At 19.8% G+C, this 26,593-nt stretch overlaps 1 protein-coding gene across 6 annotated transcripts in view; it reads right to left on the reverse strand.

Annotated features, from left to right (window-relative positions):
* The window catches only part of LOC411463 (PH and SEC7 domain-containing protein 2), a 139,999-nt gene that overhangs the window by 13,929 nt on the left and 99,477 nt on the right, over nucleotides 1–26,593 (reverse strand). For all 6 annotated transcript variants that reach the window (XR_003306153.1, XM_026445494.1, XM_026445495.1 and 3 more), the window contains exons 4-5: nucleotides 4,183–4,552; nucleotides 627–1,842 (exon numbers count right to left, since the gene is read on the reverse strand). Coding sequence is in view for 5 of the 6 variants with exons in the window: in XM_026445494.1 (XP_026301279.1) it covers nucleotides 627–1,842; nucleotides 4,183–4,552 (1,586 nt within the window). In the remaining variant the exon portion in view is untranslated. The remainder of the gene's footprint in view (nucleotides 1–626; nucleotides 1,843–4,182; nucleotides 4,553–26,593) is intronic.

Consider the following 26,593-nt stretch of genomic DNA (forward strand, 5'->3'; position numbering starts at 1 on the left):
TTTTTGAGTTAATGACATTTATTTTATAAAATGAATTTATAATATAGAATACTTTAATTTCTAACAATCATTTTTTTTAGAATATTTGCAATTTACAAATTGATAATTTGCAATTTACAAATTGATGTTTTCAAGTATTGGTCATATAAAAAAAAAATATTAGTGAAATATTGAAAAATATTCTTTTTGAATATAATTTATTCACAAGTTTTAAATTGTAATGACTATATCAATCATGAAAACTTCGAAATCTTGATTTTTAATTCATTTTCTTTCTTTAAGTAACTTTTCTCGTAAAAAATATTTATTTTATAACGAATTAAATTTCTTCACAAAACATTTTAAATTTTCCAGTATTCTATTTTTATTAATTTTTAAAAAAAATCCAAAAATTTAAATGAAATATTTTTTTTAATTATTAATTTCGAATAAAATTATCTTGCAAAGAATATTTATTTCATGAAAAATTATTAATTATTAATTTAATTAATTATAATTATTAATTATAATTATTAATTTTTTCAAAAGATCAAATTTTCTGAAGGAGTTCTAAAATTTTCAATATTCCGTCTGTGACTAATTCTTAAGAAAAATCTAAAGATTCAAATGAAAGTTAAATTTCGTACCTGATACCCAACGAATTCAGGCGTAACGTTCCCAGCGGTGTTATTGCTGGGCGGACGTTGCACGATGTTCTGTGCGGTGGACGTGGCTACGAGTTCCGGATTACCGAGATTTCCCCGTCTCCTGTTCTGCCTTGGACTCGTATTCCTCGCCACCGCAATGTCCTTGTCCGGCCCCTTCACCTGTATCACTATCCTATGCTCGGTATTTTCCTGTGCTGATGCATAAACGTTCGACGTTTGTTGCACGGTGGCCGCAGCAGCTGCCTTCAACCTCCTCTGAGGTGGTTCGCTGGCGAGTATCGTCGAGTCACTGTCACTCGGATCACTGACCATCATGATATCGCGTGCACTCAGTATGTCCATAGTCTCTTCGTCGTTGTAGTCGGGACTGGACATGTTGCTGATCGCCTCGGACTGGCTGAGGTCACCGTTGGTGGGATGAAGGCCGGAGGCCGAGGATGCGGTTCCGTCGCCGGAGGGTCCCAGGGCTGACGGTGTGGTGCCCGTGGGTACCGGCGGTGGGAACCTACGGGATCCAGAATTGGAGGACATGACGGAGGACGAGACCGAGGTAGGGGAAGTTGGCGATAAGGATCTTTGGGGACTAGTTCCCTCGGTCGAGGAGCTACTCGACGAGGATTGCGAAGAGCTGCCATTCTGGCAGCAGGAGGTGCGCTCCGAGGCTGATGGCGAGCTGACCGGCGCGTTGTACGTCCAGACGATCCTCTCGCTGGACAAACCTTGGCCGCTGTCAGGCCTCGTGTCCAACAGGGTGTTTAGGCTGGACGTGACGTCATCGTCAATGTCAATGTCCACCGCGCTCATCGACGGATCCTTTTGGAATTGCAAGTGGTCCTCGGAGCGCGAGGTGCGGACGAAACCGCTCGAATAACCAAAACTCGCGGTATTTTGTTTGCTATTATCGCTCTGGCCCGGACACTGGCCGCTTTCACGTTTGCTGATCCCGACCGGTGAGGTGCTGGCCGAATTCGAACCGGTACACTTGTAAGCACGGTGATGGCCCAGCATCTCGTTAGGACTGGTGGGTACCGAGTTATGATGATGGTGATTGTGGTGATTATGGTGATGGTGGGTGTGATGATTGTTGTACCTCAGGGAATCGACCTTCTTCTGGTGCTTCGGGAGCAGGCTGCTGCTTTGCTGGGTGCGCGACAGGTTCAACATTAGGTCACCGGTCATCATATACGCTTCAAACCTGGGCCCATTTGGTCGAACTTCGGTTAGTTGATTTTACTTGTTTTTTTTTTACGCGTATTCAAATATAAAAAATACTAGAAATTTCATTTGTTTTCTTAGAAAAGTTATAAAAATTTAAAAAATTGAAATCATAGAAATATTGCATTTTTTGAATCAATGGATTAGCGATTCCCAAAATATAATATTTTTTGAAAAATTATTCATTTTTAATTATTTATGAAATATTCGCCATTTATTTCCAAGTAAGGATATTTTTAAAATTTTTAATATTTCATTAATATTTTTATTAGGCAGTGTATGCACAATTTACATTCCTAAAAATAAAATATTATATTTATTTTATCCTATTAAAAATGCATTTTTATTATGAAAAGAAAGGAAAAATCATATATTTATATAGCTATTATACATATAAGAGAATTATATTTTAACAAATATTGAAAAATATAATATTAAGATAGATAAATAATATATAAATTCAAATTACTTAATTTTAGAAAATATAATTTCATTTTGAATTCTATATTTTACTCAATAAAAGTTTTACATTCAAAAAATCCTAATTGTATAATATAAAATCATAAATTTATGATCCATGAATCATTTATGACATGAAATTCTAAACAAATGATTTTTTGAAAATCATTCTTTTGTTTATATTTATTTTGAAAAATATTTTTTAGAAAATATATCATAAGTATGCTTTTTAATCAAGATCTTTTAATCAAGATATATATATTTTTTTAATTTGTATTAATTTATTTATATTTATAAATAATACTGAACTTTATTGTTACAATTTTTTAATGACATAATACAATAATTAAATGTTTTTGTAAATATAATTTTTTATGACAATTTTGCTTTGCTTTTGATAATCTATTATGTTTTAAATGTTTTTTTTTTTAGCTTCTACATTGAATATAATGATAAATAATTTGTTATCTTTTATACAATACGTTATCTTTTATACGTTATATACAATATTTTTTTTCACACAAAAAATAGAAACATTTGAAAAAAAAAAGTTTAAATATATATATAAATATATAAATATATAACAATAAAAAAATTTAATTCTTCAGAGAATATTATTTAGAGAACTTATTTAGAACTTTTAGAATTAATCATTAATCATAAAATAATAATATTACAATTGTATATGTGTGATATTATAATCAATCATTAATCACATAATAATAATATTGAATATTTTAAATAAATTCAATATTATGTTCATATTTTTTAAAAAATAACAATAAATTAAAATAACATCAATATTCTCATATGTGTCATAAAAATAAAATTTTTATTTAATAGAGAATCTAATCTCTTTCTAAAATTTCTTAAAAATTATAATAAGAAAATATGAGATATTCTTTCTATTTTGTATTTTGCTATATATTATATAGAAAATTTTAGATAAATAATGAAATCAAGTAAATAATTTTAATAATTTTCATATGAAAAAAATGACATAAACATAAATATAATATATAGATACCTTAAAAAAGTTATTATTAAAAATTATTTGTTTTTTCTAAATTAAAATCAAATAAGTGTATTGTAAAATAATACAATAGTAATACAATATAATAGTAATACAATACAATAAAAATTAATAAAAATAAATTAAAACAATGTTAAAATATTAATAAATAAGTTTTTAATGATGTATAAATATCAAATCAAATAACAAAATCATAATTTATCTTGTTTTATATTAATTATCTATATAAATTTTATTTTGCATAATCACGTATGAATTTGTAAATATTAAATCCATAATAGCAAATTTTGATTTTTTTAAAAAAAAATTTTTTTTTATATATATATAAAATTTTTTTATTATAATTTTTTTTTAAGTTTATAAATTTGCAAATGATTGCATTTTGCTTTCGTTATTATAACAATCAAAAATATATTTCAAATATCTATTTTTGTATCTATATTCTAAAATTATTATTATACCAATAATTTACATTCATTAATTTTTTGAAAATTAAAAAATAAGCCAGAAAAAATTCTATTTAAGCATATATATATATATATATAAATTTCCTATTATAATGAAAAAAAAAACATATTAAATAAAAATTAATATTAAATAATGCCTATAATAAAAAATCATTGTAATTTCTATTTTGTTTCTTTCAATATATCAAATCAAATAATCAAAACTTTCATGCTTTTTTTATATATATTTTATCTCATATTTCTGTAATCTCTTTGAACAAATATAATCTTAAGAACAAAAAAAAGATTTATTTAAAAAAATCAATAATATCAGTTAAACATTTTTTCTTAATAAAAAAAAAAAAATTTCATTGTCACATACCTAGGCGTGTTCTTCTGTCTGGAAAACTTGTCACCGGAAAGCGGCTCCCATTGTGCGCGTTCCTCTTCTTTGAAACTATCCATTGGTGGAAGTAGTGCTTCTAACTCGGAGGAGCCAGAGGCATCACTATAGGATCCATTGCTTCTGGTCGCATATTGTGTCGCTCCAGTTGGTTCCTGTGGCGAACCTCCCGGAAGTTCTGGCGTTCCAGGTTTCCTTAGTTCCGTGCCCTCTCCGTTGCCAGACGACACTGTTCTAGGGTTATTCGCAGGTGTTGTTGCCTCGAGAGATATCTTCGATGAATCCGTTTCGTCACATACCGGTTGTCCAGGTGACAATAACCGACGAACATGAGCTTTTATTGCAGGATCTAAAGAAATGATATCAATATCTTATTTAAAATGTAATTTTTCGTATTTAAAGATTGTATTTTGGAATAATAAATTATTTATTATCTCAAATAAAGTATTTCCTTCTTTTTGGATTAAAATAGAAGATTAAAGTATTGTGAGAAAATAGATTATTTTTTTTCTTTTGAGTTAGAATGATAATTGGATATATAATAGATAATAGATATGTTGATTGAAATGAATTAAATGTAAAATAATGAAAAATAACATTTCCGAAAAGATTATATTTAGAAAGCTAAAACTTTCGATAATTATTTACAAATAAATATCATCCGATGATGACTTTTTAATATATTATTAAGATCATTACCTTGAATAGTATTATGAAGATTTTATTTAGCAGTTATTAAAAAGTTATTAATAAAAACTTTTCTTCGAAAAAATTTACTTTTTTTTTTCGAAAAGTCAGGTTGGTTTTATTATTACAATTGATGGCCGATCATCTTACAGAAATAAAAAAATTAGTCCAAATCCAATGCAAATCATTAAATCGGCACTTAAATGAATTTTTATTTAATTTTAATTGTAAGTGAAATTAAATTTAAAATTAACAAATTAATTAATGTCAAATAAAAATTTATTTAATTTCTAATTTCATGATTTATATTGGATTTGAGTTAGGTTAGTAATTTTTTAATAAACAACTATCAGCGACTTCACAACACTATTCAATATGATAATCATGATAATATATTAAAAAATCATTGAAATCAAGAAATGGTACTTTTTTTGCATATATTTTAATATTTATTTTAATTTATTTTAATTTTTAATTTAATCATATATTAAAAAGTCATCATATATATAATTAAACTTCAAATTATTTGATTAAAAAAAAATAACTAAAAAAAAATATTTAATAATATTACATTTTTATTTTCAAATTTTATTAATATAAATAGATGTTGCTATTGTGAATTATATAATAATTGTTATTATAATATTGTAATTAAAATATCACTAAAAAAAGATAAAGTATATTCTAAATTTTTTTAATTAATTATAACCTTGATGTTTTGATAAATATATAAACTAATTTGAAATAAATAAAAGATAAAAATTTTAGATTGTAAAGTTAATTATGGCTGTTAAAATAATGATCAAAATAATGTTCTCGTAAATTGTATATATTTTAAATTTTATATTTTGTCCATAACATTAAAATGTTTTTATTTGTTTATGTATATTACTTGTATTATATTGATGTATATTATTTTTTCTAATATTTTATATATTTAAAATTATTTATCAATTTTGTATTTAATCAGAATTTGCTTAAATTTTATTTGCTTATGAAACAAGAATTATAATTATAATTGATTGTATTTTTTATTATAATTATAAATTTAAAAAGTAAATGCTTTGTAATAAATCCATAATAATACTTATTTAATATCTATTAGTGTTAATTTTTGAATTTTTATTTATATATTATTAATAAATATTATTGATAAATTTTAATAAATATTTATAATTTATATAATATTTATATAATAATATATTTATATTATATTATCTTAATTAATTCTCATATATTAATTATTAATATATAGTTTTCAATATATTATATATATATATTAAAAATTTAAAAATTAAAAATAAGAAATTAGAATATCAAAAATATTTATTTCAAATTTAAAAAAATTTACAAAAGATAAAGAAGTAAAACTTAAATAAATATAAATCTTTTTTCCTCTATTTTTTTGTTGTATATTTTTTTTTTCTTTTCTCATAAGAACTATTATCTTTAATAATAAGAAAATGTGCAATCTCATATAGACTCTGACGAAATTTCAAACTTCGAAATCATGTTAATTTCGAAGTTCTTGCAAACCATTCTTTAAGTACGTTTTTTCTTAAAAAACTTCTAAAGCTTTAGAAATTTCTACTTTAGAAAATCTATCTGAATCTATCAATCACGAATCATTTTATATAATTCTTTTGAAAATTGTTTTCGATTCCGATTTGCTGTTTGCGAGTAAAATTAATAAATACAAAAATTTGTTAATTCTGGACTATAGAAACTGGAATAGAAACTGAAATTTTTAAAAATAAAAATAAATAAATAAAAATACTAATTTTTGTAACAATATTTATAGTTCAAAAATTAATGATATATGGATGAAACATTTTGAAAATACTTTATGCATCATGAATTTCTAAACAATTTTAAAAGAGGTCACAAGTGTTTATAAAATAAAAATATTTGTAATATTTGTAATTAATAATAATAATGCTTGGTTAATCTTCACTCTTTTCATTCGATTAACTATCATAGAATTATTTTTACTAATAGTACTTGGAATTGAAACTTTAGTTTTTAACACATATATATGTATTTGGAAACTTAAAATATCGTAAAAAAACACAAACATTCTTTTTCTATTTCATTCATATGCAATATTTTTCTCGCTTGTTTCTCATAATAAAAGCAAACGAAATCAAGAAAGAATATATTCAACTCTCAATAATAATTCTCAGAATATTTAACTCGTTGAATGACTATGCGCCAGTTTTGTGATAGTTATTCGGACATTATTATATATTACATATATTATTAATATATACATAAAAAATATTTATTATATTTAAATATATTATAAAGTAAAAATTTTCAGCAAGATTCATATTTAATCATATTGAATATTTTAATTGTAAGTTAGTTTAGTTTTATAGTTATAATTTTTAATAATCTTTATGATCTTAATCTTATAAATTTTTTTAATTTTTACTGGAGCTTATTTGAAGAATTTTGAATAGTATAAAAATAAAATTCTTATGTAGTTATAGTTATATACTTTACCTTATTAACAATATGTTTTTATTATGAAAAATAAAGAGATAACAAATTATTTGATTATTGTAAAATCGTATTCATATTTCAGAAAAGCTTAAAAAACATTGTATATGCATATAAAGATAAATAAAAAATCATATTTCATTTATAATTACATTGTTTTCTATCCAAAATTTTTATGATAGATTCTTATAATCGCCATAAAAAAGATTTACAGAAAATAATAATTTTTATTGATGCTCGCATAATATTTATATTCTCTTCTATAAATGTATCTTTTAATCTTATATAGTAACTAATTATAATTACACTAATTATTTCCTCATTATAAAAAATCTTCTTAGCATTTCTTCTTAGTCTTTTATTAGCATTACAAATTTCAATATATTTTTAATATATTAAATAAATAATATAATATAATAATAAACTTTTAAATATACTAAATTGTAAAAATATTTTTAAATTAAAAGCGATTCCTATTAGCAATTTTTATTATCAAAAATATAAAAAAGCAAGTAATTTTTTTAAGAAATTGGAATATGGAATAAAATACTTTAATGAAACAGTTCAAGATTTACTAGATGGTTTTATTTATTAATGAATTCGCTAACACAAGCTCAGGATTAAATATTTAATGTATAAAAATAAATTGAGAGTAAACCTTTTGAGAACAATTTACTATTCTCTTATTATTATTTGGATGAATTGATATTCTAATCTTAAATATACATTATATTTAAATAATGAGATGAATTAATAAGAATTATTAATATATAGAAATTTATATTTACTGAGTATATCAAATTATTTTTTAATGTGTCATATAATTTTTAAGGGATATATTGAATCGATGCAATTTGATTTTTTTTATATCTCAAATGAATTTATCTTTTTCAATATCAATGTATTTCAAGATGATCCAATATCGCTATAAAAAATAAGATATAAAAAAATTAGATTGCATTCATTTGATGTATTTCTTAAAATACATAATTCATTTAAAACATGATATGATCAATAGAAATTTTAAATAATAGTTATTGATTCATTCTATATATTCATTAAAAGTAGATCCAACTGAATATCTGAATATTTTAATATTTTAATTTGAATATTGTTAAATATTATTATTCAAATATCAATAATATATCTATTTTTAATATTTTTAATATTTGGATCTATTTTGTTGGGAATAATATATGCATATTTAATTATCCAAAAATGAAATAAATAAATACTTTTTTTTTCTTTCTTCGTTTTTTTCTTATTGATATCTCTTCAACAGGCTAATTGTAAATTGTAATAGAATCTTTAATGCAACTCGTATCTGTGGTGAGTAAATATTCTTGATCCACTTGATTTAAATTGAATATTCAATTAGTTAATATCTAGCTACTCAGATGTTTAGTCAATTTAGATCCAAATATTTAAATAATAATTTTCCATTATATAAATATTAATTATAAATATCAATATTGAAACAGTTATTTAAATTGCAATAATATTAAAATAGAATATATTCAAATTTAATTAAGAATTAAATATATGTGAATATATCTAAATATTCATTTAATTTAAATTATTGCAACGAATAATTAATATTTAGTTACTTTATTATTTTATATGCAATTAATAAATAACTTAATAATTTTGTAGAAAACAATGAGAAATTACATCGATCATGCAAAAATTATAATTAAAAATTATTTAAAAATTCAAATTTCATTTAAAAAAATATATGTCATCATAATATGATTTCTATATATTTATTTATAGAAACACTAATTATTTTACAGCGCGTTTTTAGCAGTGAACAATTCACGAAAATATTTGTTAGCCAATTGCACTATTCGTAAAAGTGTCTATTATATTATCAGCAACTATAATTTAAATTGCTTCAAACTGTTTAATAGTCTTTAATGAGACTTTAATAGTATCTTCATGATATGATTTCAAATACTTTGAATTGTATATCAAATTATTAAATTATTAAATTTAAATCATTTCAAAAATTTTAAAAAGTTTTGAAAGTCTTAACTGTTTTGAATGTCTTGAAAATCTTAAGAATTGTGATAGCGCAATGAATATTCAATATCTTATTATTTTTATTACTTTAATTGTAAGAATTTCAAAACATTATTGTAACTTAAAAATTTCAAAAAAATTTATTAAAAGTTTTGATCTTTGAATCATATTCAAAATGATTTGAATTTTTCATATAATATAAAAATAAATAAATTTGAAACGATTCGAAGTATCTCAAATTTCATCATTACTTATGTATCACTTTCGAAACCATTCTTAATCAATTCTTATTCATTTTTTTTACACAATAATTTACAAATAATTCACATTTATTAATTAAAATGGATATCCGTTTTTTCCTTCTGTTTCTTCATCTTCAAATTTATTTTAATTATTTTCATTTGAACAATATTCATCGCGTCTTCAGTATACTTGCAATTTTTCGCACGATTTTGTGCCAGTAAGGTTAAAAAAAAAATCACCGTGGCAACACGGAACAGACAAGAAAACAGAGCTTCTTTTCACGGAAATTTATTGCCAGTGCGTGGAGAACTTCAAAGCGGCCGACCACCGGTCCCAAAGCCGTCACCAAAGAAAACTCGCTATCCGGTGGAAATACGGCGGAGGAACTTCGATTCCCGCGGGGTTGACTCGGCCGAGGATGCGATTTGCGAGCAGACAGAACTCGCAGAATTTAAATAATGTAGTTCTACGTCTCGTCGCCATTATTCGACCAACGGTGGCTGCACCTGCCACACTGTTTCACGTTTTCTTTGCCTTATAACGAGAGCAACCATTCAACGGGTTTATGATCCGTCGTCAAGAAATGCAATATCTAATTTATGCTTAGTGTCTGACTACTTCCAAAAGTACAAAGAGTATATTTTCCTTTGTAAGTGAAATTTAATGAATGTTATGTATTTGTTAACTTGTGTTTAGCGGAGAAGGATATTATTGAATCATTTTTGGAATAGAAGTGGATTAAATGGAAAATAGAGAGAAGACAGAAAACACAGTTTGAAGACGCTTGAAATTCCTTATTTTTTATATTGAAGTTAATTTTTCAATATAAAGGCAAAAATTTTTTTAGTTAAAAACATGTCTTATTAAAACGTATATAAAAAATTATATTAAAAAATATTTGAGAATATATAATGACAAAGAAATATCAAATAATGATTTAAAATGAATGTTTTTAAAATGATTTACATAATATAATTTGTATAATAAATGAAATTTAAATAAATTTAATTTAAAAACTTTTCTTATTGTTTATAAGCTAGAAATTAATAAAAATAAAAAAATTAATTGTATCAAAATTCGATGAAAATTGATTTAACTTCGGAATACATGGAACTCGAATTTGAAATATAAAAACACATCATCTTTTATTATTAAGAAATAGTTAAATATATTTATTATACAAATATAATACAAATATTTATTCTTTTTCAATTACAGAAGTTCATAATTAGAAATAAAAACTGAATATTTATTAGTTTAAAAAAGAAATTATGCACATAACTCATTAAATAAAAAATTAATGATTACAATGATAAATGAAAAATTAATGTTACTTTATTATCTCAGTATTTTTAAATATTTATTTCATTTGTTAACGATATCTACTTAACAAAATAAGTCGGAGATCTGATTTTAATTAATTTATTTAATTCTATTATTAGTAAAACAATTATAAAAATAAATTATTATTAATAAAAAAAGATGATAAATTAATTATAAATATTTCAGATGTTAAAAATATATAATGTAGATTTTAAAAGATATATATTATATAATATGTTTATAGAATATAAAAATCAGAATTATATTTTTCATCTTTTATAAGATTTCATATTTATTTTAAATTTATATCAAATAAAAAGGATAATTGGATAAATTTTGAATTAGTTTAAATAATAACAAAAAATTATGCTATACAATTTAACTATCCATCTTTCTTTTTTTAGATAAAATATTTTATTCATAAGAAATAAATTACAATTCAATTACAATTACAATTTTCTAGAATTCTATTAATAATTTTCAAGTTCAATTCAATTTCTTCCTATGCAAAAACTTCTATTGTCCATTTATAAAAGAAAGTATAATATATAGAAAATAAATATATAATAAATTTTTTCGTATTTTTAGATACATCGTGTATATTTGAGAGTGATTTAGCAATCTTTGATTGATTATAAATATGTATAATTTTATTTTTATATTTCTTAATATTATTATTATATATTATTATTATATTTCTTAATATTATTATTATATATTATTATTATATATTATATTTCTTAATATTATTATTATATATTATTATTATATATTATATTTCTTAATATTATTAATGAAGATTTTATATAACATGTTTTTCTGTTCCTAAATATTTACTTTATTTAAATTTTTATTTTACTTTAATACAAAGTATTAATAAAATAGTATTAATAATTTCTTTAAAAAAATATTTACTAACTTAAAAATATTTATTAACTTTGGATACGAATAAAAAGAATATTATAAATTATTATTCCTTAAATTACAAACTATTAAAAATGTTAATAATTTAAATTAATATCAAATATATAAATTTTTAATTTGCATTTTTATCTATTTTTTCTGAATAAATTCTTCTAATTCAAATTGTTTCCAATTCTTTATAAAAATATACATAAATGTATGAATATTTTCACATTTCATACATTTTCAATCTATTAATAATACAATAATAATTATATTATATATATTCTAATAAATCAATAATTCTTCAATTAAAATTATTTTAATAAAATTCTAATTTTAATAAAATAACAGTTTTATAAAAATACACATTGCTCATAAAATTTTTCGTAAATTTTACCTAAAAATTTTATAAATCTCAATTATTTTCTTCATTTTTCACCGAGTTTTCTGTATATCGTCTTTCTGCAGACCATGAGTAATCAATGATTCACTCTGATAGAAAATCGTTTGTTATCCGAACGCATCGTTTGATCGTTGGCTCGTGCGCTTAATTAACTGCCCTCGACACTCTCCCTTTTTTTCTCCCTCTTTTCTTTTTCACTATATTGTTTCATATTCTTGCATGGAATACACGTAATCAGCGAACAGCTGGTAGATACTAAATGATAAAAACGATAATCGACGCTTTAAGGAGCTATGAGCAAATGCACGATCGCATTTCCTATCGGTTATTATCGTGTAATTCTATTATTATGATCAGGTTCAAGAGCGATTATATGCGCATGCAACGAGTTCTATCATTAGATCGTCAGAGTTCAGTCACCAGCTGACGTATAACCAGTCTACGGTTCATGGACATGGTGATTATTTAAAACTGTTTTCGATTGATTTATAATAGCACTTGAAATGCTCTTTAATGATATTTATCTTATATAAAAGATATTTTTTATTTCTGGAATAAAAATAATGAATAAAAGAAACAAAGAATTATTAAGTAAAATAAATAAATTTATCTAAAATAAAAATACATATAAATAAATTCTAGAATTTTATTTAAAGAATAAATTATTTTAAAATAATTTATTTATCAAACATTTGATTATTTTAAGAAATAAATGAAAGATAATTTTGACAAAATTAAAATTATTCATATATATTTATGTTAATTTTTTTTTGATACAATAATTATACAGAATTTGTAAAATATATATATTTGCTTGTAAATATCAAATATTAGCATTAAATTATAATATAAATCTTATCTATATAATTCGATATTTGAAATTGTAATCTTAATAGATTTATGTCAACCAAGATTTATATTAGAACAATTTATCTTATTGAGCAAGTTCCAGTTTGTTCTGATGATACAAATGTATCCTAAATCAATTATATTTTCTCGAATAAGATGTATATTCTTCATAATAAATAATATATTGGAAATATATTGTTATTTACATAACTATATAAAATATGGATTTTATATTATTATTATTATATACATTATTATTTTATTTATTATTATATAAATCTTTATATTAGAAATATATTGTTTACATAAGCATTAAGATTTGAGCTAATTAATGAGTTAGTAATCAAATACTAATAAAAATAAAAAAAAGAATATGCGCAATAAAAATTTAATATATCAATTTTTATTACGTAATAAATGATTTACAAAATTTAATAATGAATATACAATTTAATTTAATAAATAAAAAACATAATTTATTATTTATGATATTTAATAAAATGAAAATAAAAGTAAATGATATAAAAATTTATTATTGAAATTATTAATTCATTTATATATAAAAATTTATTGTTAAATTTTTATTGTTTAAAAATTTAATAATAAATTATTATTAATTATTATTTTATTTTAATATTTTATTATTAAATATACAAAAGATATTTATAATTTTTTTGTATCAATAGTAATTTGTAGTTTATATTATAATTTGTATTTTATGTTACAATTTGTAGTTCGTATTTCATTAAATTAATTCTATTTATTATATTAATTAATAATACATAGAAATTTTTCAATTTTTCTTTGCAAGATATTTATTTTTATTATTATTTTCATTTTATATAAAAAAAATTTGTTGAACATTTAATATAATGTAGACCAATAGATCAAGAATATATATGGAAAGATATTAAATTTTTTTAGAATTTGAACGACTTTTGAGAAAAAAAGTTCAAGAAGAATTAAAGATCAGAAGAATCAATTTTCTGAGATTCCGAAATACTATTTAAAAGTTTGAAAAACATTAATTGGAAAAATTAAATTAAAGATAATGAAATTTTTTTTTTAAATTTTAAATATTGTGATATAAATGAAATTTTTAAATTATACATAGTATCAAATATATAAATATTTATTATTTATAAAAAATAGTTAGATTAGATTATTAGAACTATTAGACTTATTATTATTAGACTATTAGAAAATTCTATCATTTTATTTAAGTAAATTAATACATTAAGTAAATTAATACATTAATATATGTAACATTAATAATAAAATTAGAAATTAATAAAAAAGAAAAAAAATTAGAAATTTTGATATTTCATTTTCTATAAAATTTAAGTATTTAATAAATTAGGTTAGATTAGAGAATTTATTTAACTAAATGTAACCTATTATTAACACCTATAATAAGATTTTTAATTAATAAAATTAGAAACTAATATGAAAAAAAAGTTAAAAATTTCTATGAGAAATAAAATTTAAATATTTAAAAAATAGATTAAATTAAGTTAAATTAGAAAATTCTATCATTTTATTTAAGCAAATGAAATGACTTGTTAATATTAATACTATTAATAAAATAATATTAATTTCCAATCAATAATAAAATTAGAAATTATAAAAAAAAACTAATTCCAAATTTTTAATAGATAAACAAAAAAAATATATTTTAATTAAAACAGATACCAGAAAATTATAATAATCAAAAATGTAATGTCGAAAATTTTGAATACTGATGCAAAACTAATCAAATGCATTTCCATTTGCAATAAGATTATAATCATTTACTAAGATAGGATGTTAGTCCCACAGCTTTAGAATTTTTCTTTGTGCTTTGCAGCATCGTTCAATTTCCTCGGGGAGGATTAAACTGTCACGAGATAACTCGCGCGATTATCATGTGCTGCGAACGCATACTTTATGACAAAGATAGGCTCTTAGGCTCGTGGCCTAAAGAGAGAAAGAGAAGAAAAAGGAGAAAAAAGCCAAGTCGAATCTAGCATATTGTCATTAGATTACCGGGATATGCTGGTTCATTAATCAACATTACGACACGGATGTAAAAATTTGCCTTTTAAAAGCACGGAATAGTTTATCGATTAAAAATATATTGGATTTCTTTCGCTTTGTAAATTCTTAAATTTATCCAATGAAGAAAATTAATGAGAAAAGAGATTAATATTAGATTTGTTTAAATTTTAAAATAACTAATATTGAATAGGGCAAAATATATTTCTTTTTAAAAAATTTTGGTGAAAATTTATGATAATGATTTTTAATATTAAAATTATTTTAATTATTAAAATTATGAAAATATTTCAATATTTTATTATTAAATATATTTTTTATTTGATAAAATTTGTAATTATAGTTTTTAAAAATTATTATATCAAATTTATATTTACAATATTAAAATATTATAATTAAATTATAATTAAATAATTATTTATATCGTATTAAGTTGCAATTGTATAATTTAATTACATACATATATATATATATTATATATATATATATATATATAATATAAATTTTAATAATAGTTATATTAATGTTATATTTATATTATATTAATTGAAATATTTTTAATGTAAATATATTAATCATATATTAAATAATATATAAAATATTTCATAAAAAATATATAAAAATATTATATTTTTGCATGTAAAATATTATATTTTACATCTAATATAATAGTATTTAATAATGTAATATAATAGCATTGTAGCATTTAATTTAAACATTTTAATATAATATTTATTAAAGTATTAAGATGATATCATAAATTGTTAAAATTCATGTAAAATTTGTTAAATAAATAATAAATAATAATAACTTAGTAATATATAACATATATAAAATATATATCTATTAATATATCAAATATATATATTGTAACATTTTATACAAAATAATGACGGAGTCATTCAAGTTTATATGGATGAAATGATTTTATACAAAATGAAACTATTTCAGTTTTTTTTTTGCTTAGAATTACTAGACATCCTTCATATGTCATATAGATTGCGCTTTCTTTACATGTCGTCGACCTCTTTACATCATATAGATTATCGCATCGTTTCTTCATGTATTATTTAGTTTCTATAACTAGATATATTTTTTAATAGTCATTTTTCTAGTTTTGCACAATAATATATTAAGTTTCTTTTTTTTAAATGGAAATTGATTTTAAATTATAAAATTTTTCGAAACATGCTATTTCAGAATTTTATATTTATATATAATATTTATTAAAATATTAGAATAATATAGTTTGATGAATAAATAAAATAAAAAGAATGAATCTATGATGTATAGAGGATGATTAATTATTAATTAAAAAAATCAATTTATCATATTAATACTAATCAAAATCTAAATCTAAAAGAAAAGAAAAATATCTATTATTTATTATTAAATAATAGAAAAATTAATAAATTATAGTTTTAGAAATTGTAACAAATTTGCGAATTGTAAACACGTATTTAAAAATAAACAATTCATATATTTTTTTTATTTGAAAATATCTTGTCACAGAAATTATAGTATATTATCCGTTTCTTTTTTAATAATTTCAGAAGAAAATGATTTATCAACTCTTTTTATCTTTGTATTCCACCTACATCAAGCAATTTTAATTTCAACCAGATTCATCGCTCATTATGAAAGTTATTAAGCAATTTTTTCTATTATTATAATTCTCAATCCAATTACCTGATAATATTCAACGAAAATTTTCTATTAAACTTCGGTTGATTTATCGCGCACTAATTATTCACCTTCACCATCTCGATCATATGCATTTTCCGCGGAAATCGTTGAATTATATTTCTATCATCTCTTTATCTCTTCCGCTCATTTTTACTCTCGGTTAAATTAGCAGATACGGGTTCCTTTGCATTTAATGCACCTCTTAAATCAATATGCTGCTTTCCCCGGCATCCTGCAATCCCTTTTGTATACACAAGTGAGAAAAACCAATTAACTGATGTTCGGTCACTGAACGTTGCTAGAGGCCGATTAGCAAACCGACAATCAATAATATGTTAATTATATTACTGAATATTATTACAAGAGTCGGACATTTATTTTTTGAATTATGTTGTTTTTTTGTACGGATTATTTGTAAATTTAAATAAAATTTATTTCAAATAATTCAAAAATTATTTCAAAAATTATTTATTATTTGATAAATATAGGTAAATTTATTAGAAAAAAATACCATTCTCCAATTTTAATGATTTTTTATATTGAGAATCAAGATTGTTATTATACTAAATAATATATGAAAGTTTTACTGTGCAGTTATTTATTATAAGTTATTAATCTAATCTGTCTTAATCCAAATTCAAATTAAAAATTATAAATTATGAAATCAATAATGAAAACAATTTTTGTTTGATATCAATTAATTTATGTTAATTCTAAGTTTAATTTTAGTTCAAATTAAGATTAAATAAAAACTTATTTATTATCATATTTCAATTGAGATTATATTTTTTTATTTAATCAATTCAAAGAAATAAGATAGATAAATATTTGGCAAAATAATAAATTAACGAATCAATTATTTAAGGAATAACATTTATTTTTGCGTAAAAAATTCGTTTCTAAAATAACATTCAAAATATATAACATATACAATTTTTATATTAAGTAATAATAATAAGAAATAACAATATTAAGAAAAAATAATAATAACAGAAATTTGCATTATTAGCAAATAATAAATAATTTATTTCTTTGAAATAATAAATAAAATAATTAATTGCAAATATGTCAATTTACTTTACATATGTTCATAAATATGTAAGTACTTGTTTATATTATTTGAAAAATAAATTATTAATATTCAAATAATTTTAAAAAATAAAATAGTGTAATTTTGAATTTCTCAAAACGCTGTGTAAATTTAACGCTAAGTTTAACTTAAGTTTTTTTTTAAGTTTTTTTTAAATAATGTTATTTGAATATTAATTTGAAAGAAAGATTATTTTATATTTTATATTTCTTTTTATATTATTTTTTATTATTTGATATTTTAATTTTCTATTTAGATATTTGTTTTTAGACTTTATTACAACATATAAAAATGTTTTTCTATACGGAATTTCTATTATTTAAAGATTGATAATTATATTTATATTTATTTAATTATATTTATATTATTTAAATTATTTCTTTTTTTAAAATACTTATTGGTATTCGTATTTCTTAAACTAATTCTAGATAAAATTTCTATAATATTAAAAAAAATTGGTATTGTTTTATTGTTTGTTGTCTTTTATTTTCTATCATTATTTGAAATAACTAAATATTTGATAAATACGTCATGTGAAAATAAATTATTTCTTGAATAAATTTTGCAATTTGTTTGCATAAATCTTTATTTTAAATTAATTTATATTTTATCTTGTATAAAATAATTGTTTTTTTTTTATTTTTTATTTTTATTAAACATAAAATATACAAAAAGTAAAATAATATATAGAAAGTATATAAATTTGTTTGAAATTAAGATTAATTTCTTAATATTTTGAAAAACAGATATAAGATTTTGCAATGCCAATTTTTAAAATAAAATATATATATGTAATTTTTTAAATTATTTATTTTATGATTTTTTAAAAATATTTTTTAAATTCTTAATGGCATTTGAAATAATAATTTTTATTATGAAATAAAAATTTATATTTCACAGAGAAGCTTATAAATTATATTTTTATTCTTCAAATATTATAGAAAAATAAATTAAAGTTGCAAAACTTCTCAAAAAAACTTTTCAATTTCAGAAACAAATATCTGTTATAAATTGCTTCAATATTAACTCTCTGAAGTATGAAGTACAAAATTTATTTAAATAATAATAAAATTGCACATGATTTTAAAATTATACTTAATTTAAAAAAATTCTATAATTAAATAAATTTTAATATTAAAACTAATAATAATAAAAATTAATTTCTAATTAAATATAAAATCATATCATAACGCAAACAATTGAATATTAAATTACTTTGTAAATTAATTATATTTCTAAATAATTAGATTTCTAAAATAATTACATTTCTATATTAATCTCTTAATAATTGAATTTTGGAAATCACAATTCACCATTTACAAAAATAACGAAATGAATTCATTTATTTCAAACGAATTCTTTAAATTCAATTCTATCCCATCCTCTTGTTTCTCCGTATATCTAGATTACCTTATCAAAGAAGCTTTTCTTATCATCCAGTGAATGGACGTAGCAATCGTTCAACAGGGCCATCAGGTTGTTCAACGCAGACTTCATTAGTACGGACAGCATTGGGAGGATAGAGCCTAACCTCTAACATCGAATGAATTCAAGGTGCGCGTGCACTGATAACGATAATCCGGTGTAAATCGGCTAAACATGACGGTTGCTTTGAGGTAACATCATATCTGGTCCCTTGGCGAGTTTACACAATGATTCCACTCATGCAACCATGGCCAGCTGTCCGCTTATATCATCAGCTCTATGTATTTGCAGCATTTTAAATCGAATAAGAACTTTCATAAAAAAAAAAATGCGGTGAATAGAATTTTAATACAATTTAACTAATGAATAGTAATTTATTTTATGAATTATGTTGATTAAAGGAAAATATTGTAAAAATTAAATTCATTATATATATTATAATAATATATATTATATATATCAAGAAATTTTTAAATTATTACTTTTATATTGTTATTTTTAAAGTTATTTTTTAAAGTTATTTAAAAAATAATTTTGAAATAATACAACTATTTTGTTTTATATATATATATATATATATATATATATATATATATATATATATATATATATTATATAAAAAATAAATAAATTATTAATTATGAAAAATAAATTATTATATTAATTAGACGATTTATTTGTAACATATTTTTTTTAAAATAAAAACTTTGTAACGTAAAAATTTTGTTTTAATAATAATTAATATTATAAAAATTATTAATAATTTTTTAATATTTATAGAATTTAATTGCTCATGTATATAATTATAATCGGTTAATATAATTTATATACAATAAATATTTTACATCATAAAATGTAATGGATATATATTTATATTTATAGTTTTTGCATCAATTTTTTAATTTTATAATACATTATCCAACAATATTCATTATCCGAATACATTAATATTTAAAGATTCAATACTTTAATATTTATTCGATTTTATTATTGACTACTATACTTTATTTCTTTTCATAATACAAACATAAGATATTTTTTTTTAATACAACAATGAAAATGAAATTTTGAAAATGAAATTGTTTTGAATTGACATATAATACATACAATGACAAAAATGTAAACATATAACTATAGAAACTATTATAATATTAACTATAGAAACAAAATCTGAATTTTTTTTCATTTTGAAGCATTCGAAAAATTAGAAAAAAGAATTTGAAATTCAATTTTATGATTTGAAATGCAATTTTATTCATCTTTATAAATTAAGAAACTTGTATAATTTAACAATTAAAAAAAAGAGATCTTTAATTTTCATAAAATAAATAAAAATCAATTTTTATTATTATTCCAGTTGTAAACAAGATTGTTATTTTTCTCAAATTTAAAATAATTTACTTAAAAAAAAAGTTTACTCCATTATTGAAAATTTCCTTATCTGAAATTTCTTCCCTACTAATTATTGAGATAGAAATAAATTATCATCGCTTAATATGTTTACAATTTTAAATATATCCGGATTGTTTTTCAAAAATTGCATTCTATTTTTATTTTCTTTCGAATTTATTTGCCACGGGATACATTCTTTAAATAAATAATATAATTCATGAATATAATTTATAGAATCTATTAAAGATAATGGATTGATAATTTCTAATCTCCTTATTGTGATTAGCAATATTTATAAATTTTTAACATTAATATTTATAAATACTTTTAATTTGCATACATACAAAGTATACGAAATAATAATCATATATTAAAATATACTTTTGCATAAAAATTTAGTATATTAATAAAAAAAAAACAATACATTTATATCCTATTCCATTTTATATTATATATTATATATTCATATTAAATTCATGATGAATTTAGTTTTTTTTAACTGATTAAGTTTTCCAATTTAAATAATTGATGACCTATCTATATAGATATTTTATTTAAAAAAGGATTAATAGAATATTATTATATTATTATTTACATAATATAAAAATATATAATATATAAATTATTTTTTATAAAAATGTATATCTTATGATTATACGTATATTTATAATTTTAAATATAATTTATTAATTTATATTAAATATTAATTTTATGAAAGCGAGAATTATAATTTATAATCAATATTAATATTAATATAATAGAATTTTAAAATCGAAATAAAATCGAAATCGATTTAATTTTATGAAAGTAACTGATTTGATCATTTTGATAGGGATATAATAATAAAATAACACTTGAAAAATGTAATGATTCGATAGAAATAGAATAGATTCAACAGAAATAATATCGAAGAGAAAACAGATTTAAAGAATAAAAAATATTAAAATAAATATTTTAAGTTTTTAAATTTCTTTAATAATAAATAATAATAAATCCTAAAAAATAAAATTACTAAAACATTATTGAGTACTAATTAACAAGAATTTAAAAATTTTATTTAAAATTATTTATTAAAAATATTTAATCAAAAGATACATAAATATTAATTTATACATATATATAATTATATATATATAACATATACATATATATAATTATTTATTAGAAATTATAATCAATCAAATATAATTGTTTTCTTTCATGAGCAAATATGTAATTACAATGATGATTCTATTCTCCAAGTAACATGTTTAATAATAAAATTACATGATCCGTTTACATATATTTCATTACTTTTTATTTTTACTTTAGATAAAAAATTATAATCAAAATAATTATTTTTTTTAATTTTTTCGATACTCAAAAAGAATAATGTAAATAAAATAGTTATAAAAAAATAATTTTCTCTTTCTCTTAAAAATTTTATCTCGTTTATACATTTACTTATAGAATTTTTTTATGAAAGTTCTCATCTAATGCAATTTATTACTTACAAAACTTTTATTAAAATAAAAATTTATATTATCAATCAAAAATAATTCTTTTTTATAATGAAAAATATATCTAATCTATCATTTTAATTATAAAAAGTTTTTTTAAAAGCAATTTTTTAAATTACAATTTTTATCTTCAATTACATTCATTTAATATAATCTATCATTTTTTAAAATTTTCATGAAAAAAATTACTATAATCAATCAAAAATTATTCTTTTTTATAATGAAAGCTATAAAAGATTGATTTTGATTTTTGCTAAAAAACAATTTTAATTATATATATTTCCATTTCATATTTATTTATCTTATCTTTTTGATATTTTCACTAAAATAAAAATTCTTAATTTAATAAACAAATTTTTTTTTCATAATAAAAAGTATATCCACTTATAAAAAGTCGATTCTCCAGAAGAATAAATTTAATTATAAAATTTTTTATTCTACATTTACCCAATGCAATCTATTATTCTTTAAAATTCTTATTAAAATAAGAAATTATAAAAATTATAAGAATCAATTAAAAATAATTCTTCTTCATGACAAATGATACATTAAGTTACAAAAAATCGATTTTCCTATTTTACAAATATTTTACATATTTTACAAATATGTTTTTTTAATGATTACTATAATGTAAAATAGAATTAAAAAATATATAAATGTTGTTTCTTTTTTTGTTACAATTTGAATAATATGTATCTCACAATGTTTTATAATTTTTATTTAATAATATTAATTATAATATTTTATTTATTATATATATATATATATATATATATATATATATATATATGTATAATAAAAAATCATTTTTTATTTTAATTATATTTTACGAATTAAAGAAAAAAATATAAATATAAAAAAAATTTATATTGAACAAAGAAACGAATCGATACGGAAAATATTATACATAATTTTATTTTTTAAGTAATATGCTTTATTTATAAGTAATTGGCAAGATAGTTCTTATATAGAGCAATTATAACCATTATAAGTATTATTCGCCAATATTACATTATTAATACCATAATATTTTTATAATTAATTTAACATAAAATACATTAAATTAAATATTAAAAAAACAAATTTATTAATATTATATTAAAGCAATATCTCTAAGATAAATAACATATTTAATCTATTGATTGTCATCATATTTATTCTAATAAAAATAATAAATAATAAAAGCATTTATATCTTATGAAATTTGTGATAAAATTAAATTTAAAAATAATTTTTAAAAATATATAAATATAAATACATAATAAGGTGGAACATTAAAATGTAAATATTTTCAGCAATATTGAAATGTTTATGGGATATAAATATTTTCAATAAAAGTGATTATTGGATATAAGGTTGGGATATATAATAAACAATTACAAAATTTTCATATTAGATTTACCCAAAATAATCTACTACATTTTAAAACTTTCATTAAAATAAGAAATCCTGATCAATTACCAATTATTCTTCTTTATAATGAAAAATACATCCACTTACAAACAGCCGATTCCATCCTCTAGAAATAAGTTCAACTACAAAATTCCCTCTTACATTCACTAGAAACCGGAACTTCCTCAACAGGCCAAACACATCAACTTCCTCTGCATTCCTGGCGCACTTTCAACTGCATGGATCCATCTGACAGGAATGCACGAGGCGAACTCGCGCGTGGCACGATACGCTTCATGAATTCCGGAGGATTAGAAAAAGGCTAAGTTTACCACTCACGCAATATCAATTACGCTTATCGACAGAGCATGTGTGTATTGCAGAACATGGTCCACTGATATTTCTTTCAATTTATCTCCACTATACAAATACTTTCACCGATGAGATCTTTCTCACCAACTTTCAGAAACTAATGATATAATATGAATACAAGATTAAATGAAATGATCATAAACCAATTACACTATTAGGCATTAATGCACATTTTAACAAATAATATAATATAATTATTATAAGTTGAAATTAAGAATTATAAGTTGAAATTAGAAGAAATTAAAAATTTAAAGAAAAAAGTGAATTTTATAAATGAAGGAAGTAAAATTAAAAGAAAGAGTTAATAGATTATAAATATTTATGCGTATGCATTAGAGTGGAACGAAACGAGAAATAAAATTTTTTTCATGAATTTCAATTATAAAATTGTTTTCTATATAATGCATAAATTGTTGAAATATAAATTTGATTAATAAATTTTTTTTATAGTCGCGAAGCATTTTAAAAATTATTTTTGGAAATTTGATTGCAAAATTTTTTGATAATTTTTCAGTAATTTTTTTTTTAATATAATAATTTAATTTTTGTTTTCAATAAATAATGTTTCTTTCTATGTAATTTTGAATAATTTTGGATATAGAATTTATTATTTTTGTGAATTTTATAAATTTTTATTTAAAAACTTACATTAAGTAATTTTTATTTTTAACAAATAATGTTTTTTTCTATGTAGAAATAATTTTCAATAAAAAATTTATTGATTTTATAAATTTTTATTAATAATAAGTAATTTAATTTTTTTTAACAAATAATATTTTTTTAAGCAATGGAATTAATATTCAAAAATAATTTTAAATAAAAAGATTTAAATTAAATTTAGAAAAGATTGAAGAAAACTACTATTTTTTAATTAATTCATAAGATATCCTAATTTATTCATTTATATCATGATCATTATTATATACATATAATATTCATTACAAAATATTAATAAATTTAATGCAAGTCTGAAAAAAACAAAGAAAACGAAAAATATTAGAATAAATAATAAAAAATATGATAAAAATAAAGAATTAAAAAATAAAATATATGTTTAAAATATTTTGATTTTTTTATTTCGCTCTATGATAAAAAATAAATATGTAATTTCATAATTCATTGATTAGATATGGAATCTAAATAAAAATTTTATTATAACTTTTGATAAAAAAAAATAAATTTTATAAGAATTATAAATTATAAAAATAAAAAATTCTGATATATTTGTCATATACTGTATGAAAAAAAAAAATTTCAATGAAAAAATTGATCTAAAACATATTATAAAAAAATTCCAGCTTTAAATTATCGAGAATTATAGAGAATTATTTAATACTTCATAATTATACACGCATTATTTTTATCATAAAATAACATGAACTTTACTCTAATGAAATAAATTTTTCAAACTAATCCAATTAATTATTTTCCTAAAGCTCCAATGTCCTATTAATGATGCAATTTCTACTTCAAATTTTTAACACGATAATAACATTAATGTAACGATAGTGCTAATAACTTTTAACAATGTTATCGCTAGATTCTTCTCTAATCTCTAAAAAATCCTTATATAAAAATTATTATAAATGTTGCAAAAATTTTTCTTCTAATTTATTGATATCTATAATTTTATCGGAATTTTTATTGATAAAATAATAAATAAAATAGATTAAAGAAAATAATGGAGAAATATTGGTGTTTATTAGATATATATATATAAGATCATAGATTAAAAAGGATAAATATTGTTTCATAATTCTAACCTGCAAAATATTATTTAAAATTATATATGTTTAAATATATTAAGATTCAAAAATTAATCTTGATCGAAATGAGAATATAAAGTAGAATTATAATTATTGATTATTCATATTTTATTAATTTTATTAATTTAAACTATCTTAGTTTTTAAATATCGTTAAAATATTGTTAATAGATGAAATAATTTTTTTTTATTATTATTGAAAGTTATTATTAAAATACATAAAAACATTATTTGTAATGGTACAATAAAAATAGAAAAAATAAAAAAATTATATTATAATTTAAATCACTTTCTTATTATTGAAATGTATCTTATTATTTAAATATATCTTAACGATATTTTAAATATATCAAAAATCAGTAAAAATGTTTATAGAAAATTGTTATTATATATAATATTTTTAACAATAACTTTTGAATAAAAAAAATAAGAATTATAGTTATTTTGATTTTATCAATATCTTAACATATTATCAATTGAATTATCAATATTGAATTATCAACAATATAATAATGTTATCAATTGTTATGGATAACATATCGATATATATTATAAAATTATAGAATTTATAGAAAATTATAGAAACAAAATTATAAATGTTACACAATTACATCGTTATACTAATAATAATGAACATAAATAATTACGTAATGAGTTAATTTAAGCATTATGTAAAGTCGATTACTTCAACATAGAAAGTGTTACATTTAATTGAAAATCTCTACAATAATGTCATTTTAAGCTATCGAATGATTAAATCTTGTATGATAAAGATGTGACTTCAAATAACTTTGAAATCG

Source organism: Apis mellifera, linkage group LG15, assembly GCF_003254395.2.
Source record: "Apis mellifera strain DH4 linkage group LG15, Amel_HAv3.1, whole genome shotgun sequence".
NCBI lineage: Eukaryota > Metazoa > Arthropoda > Insecta > Hymenoptera > Apidae > Apis > Apis mellifera.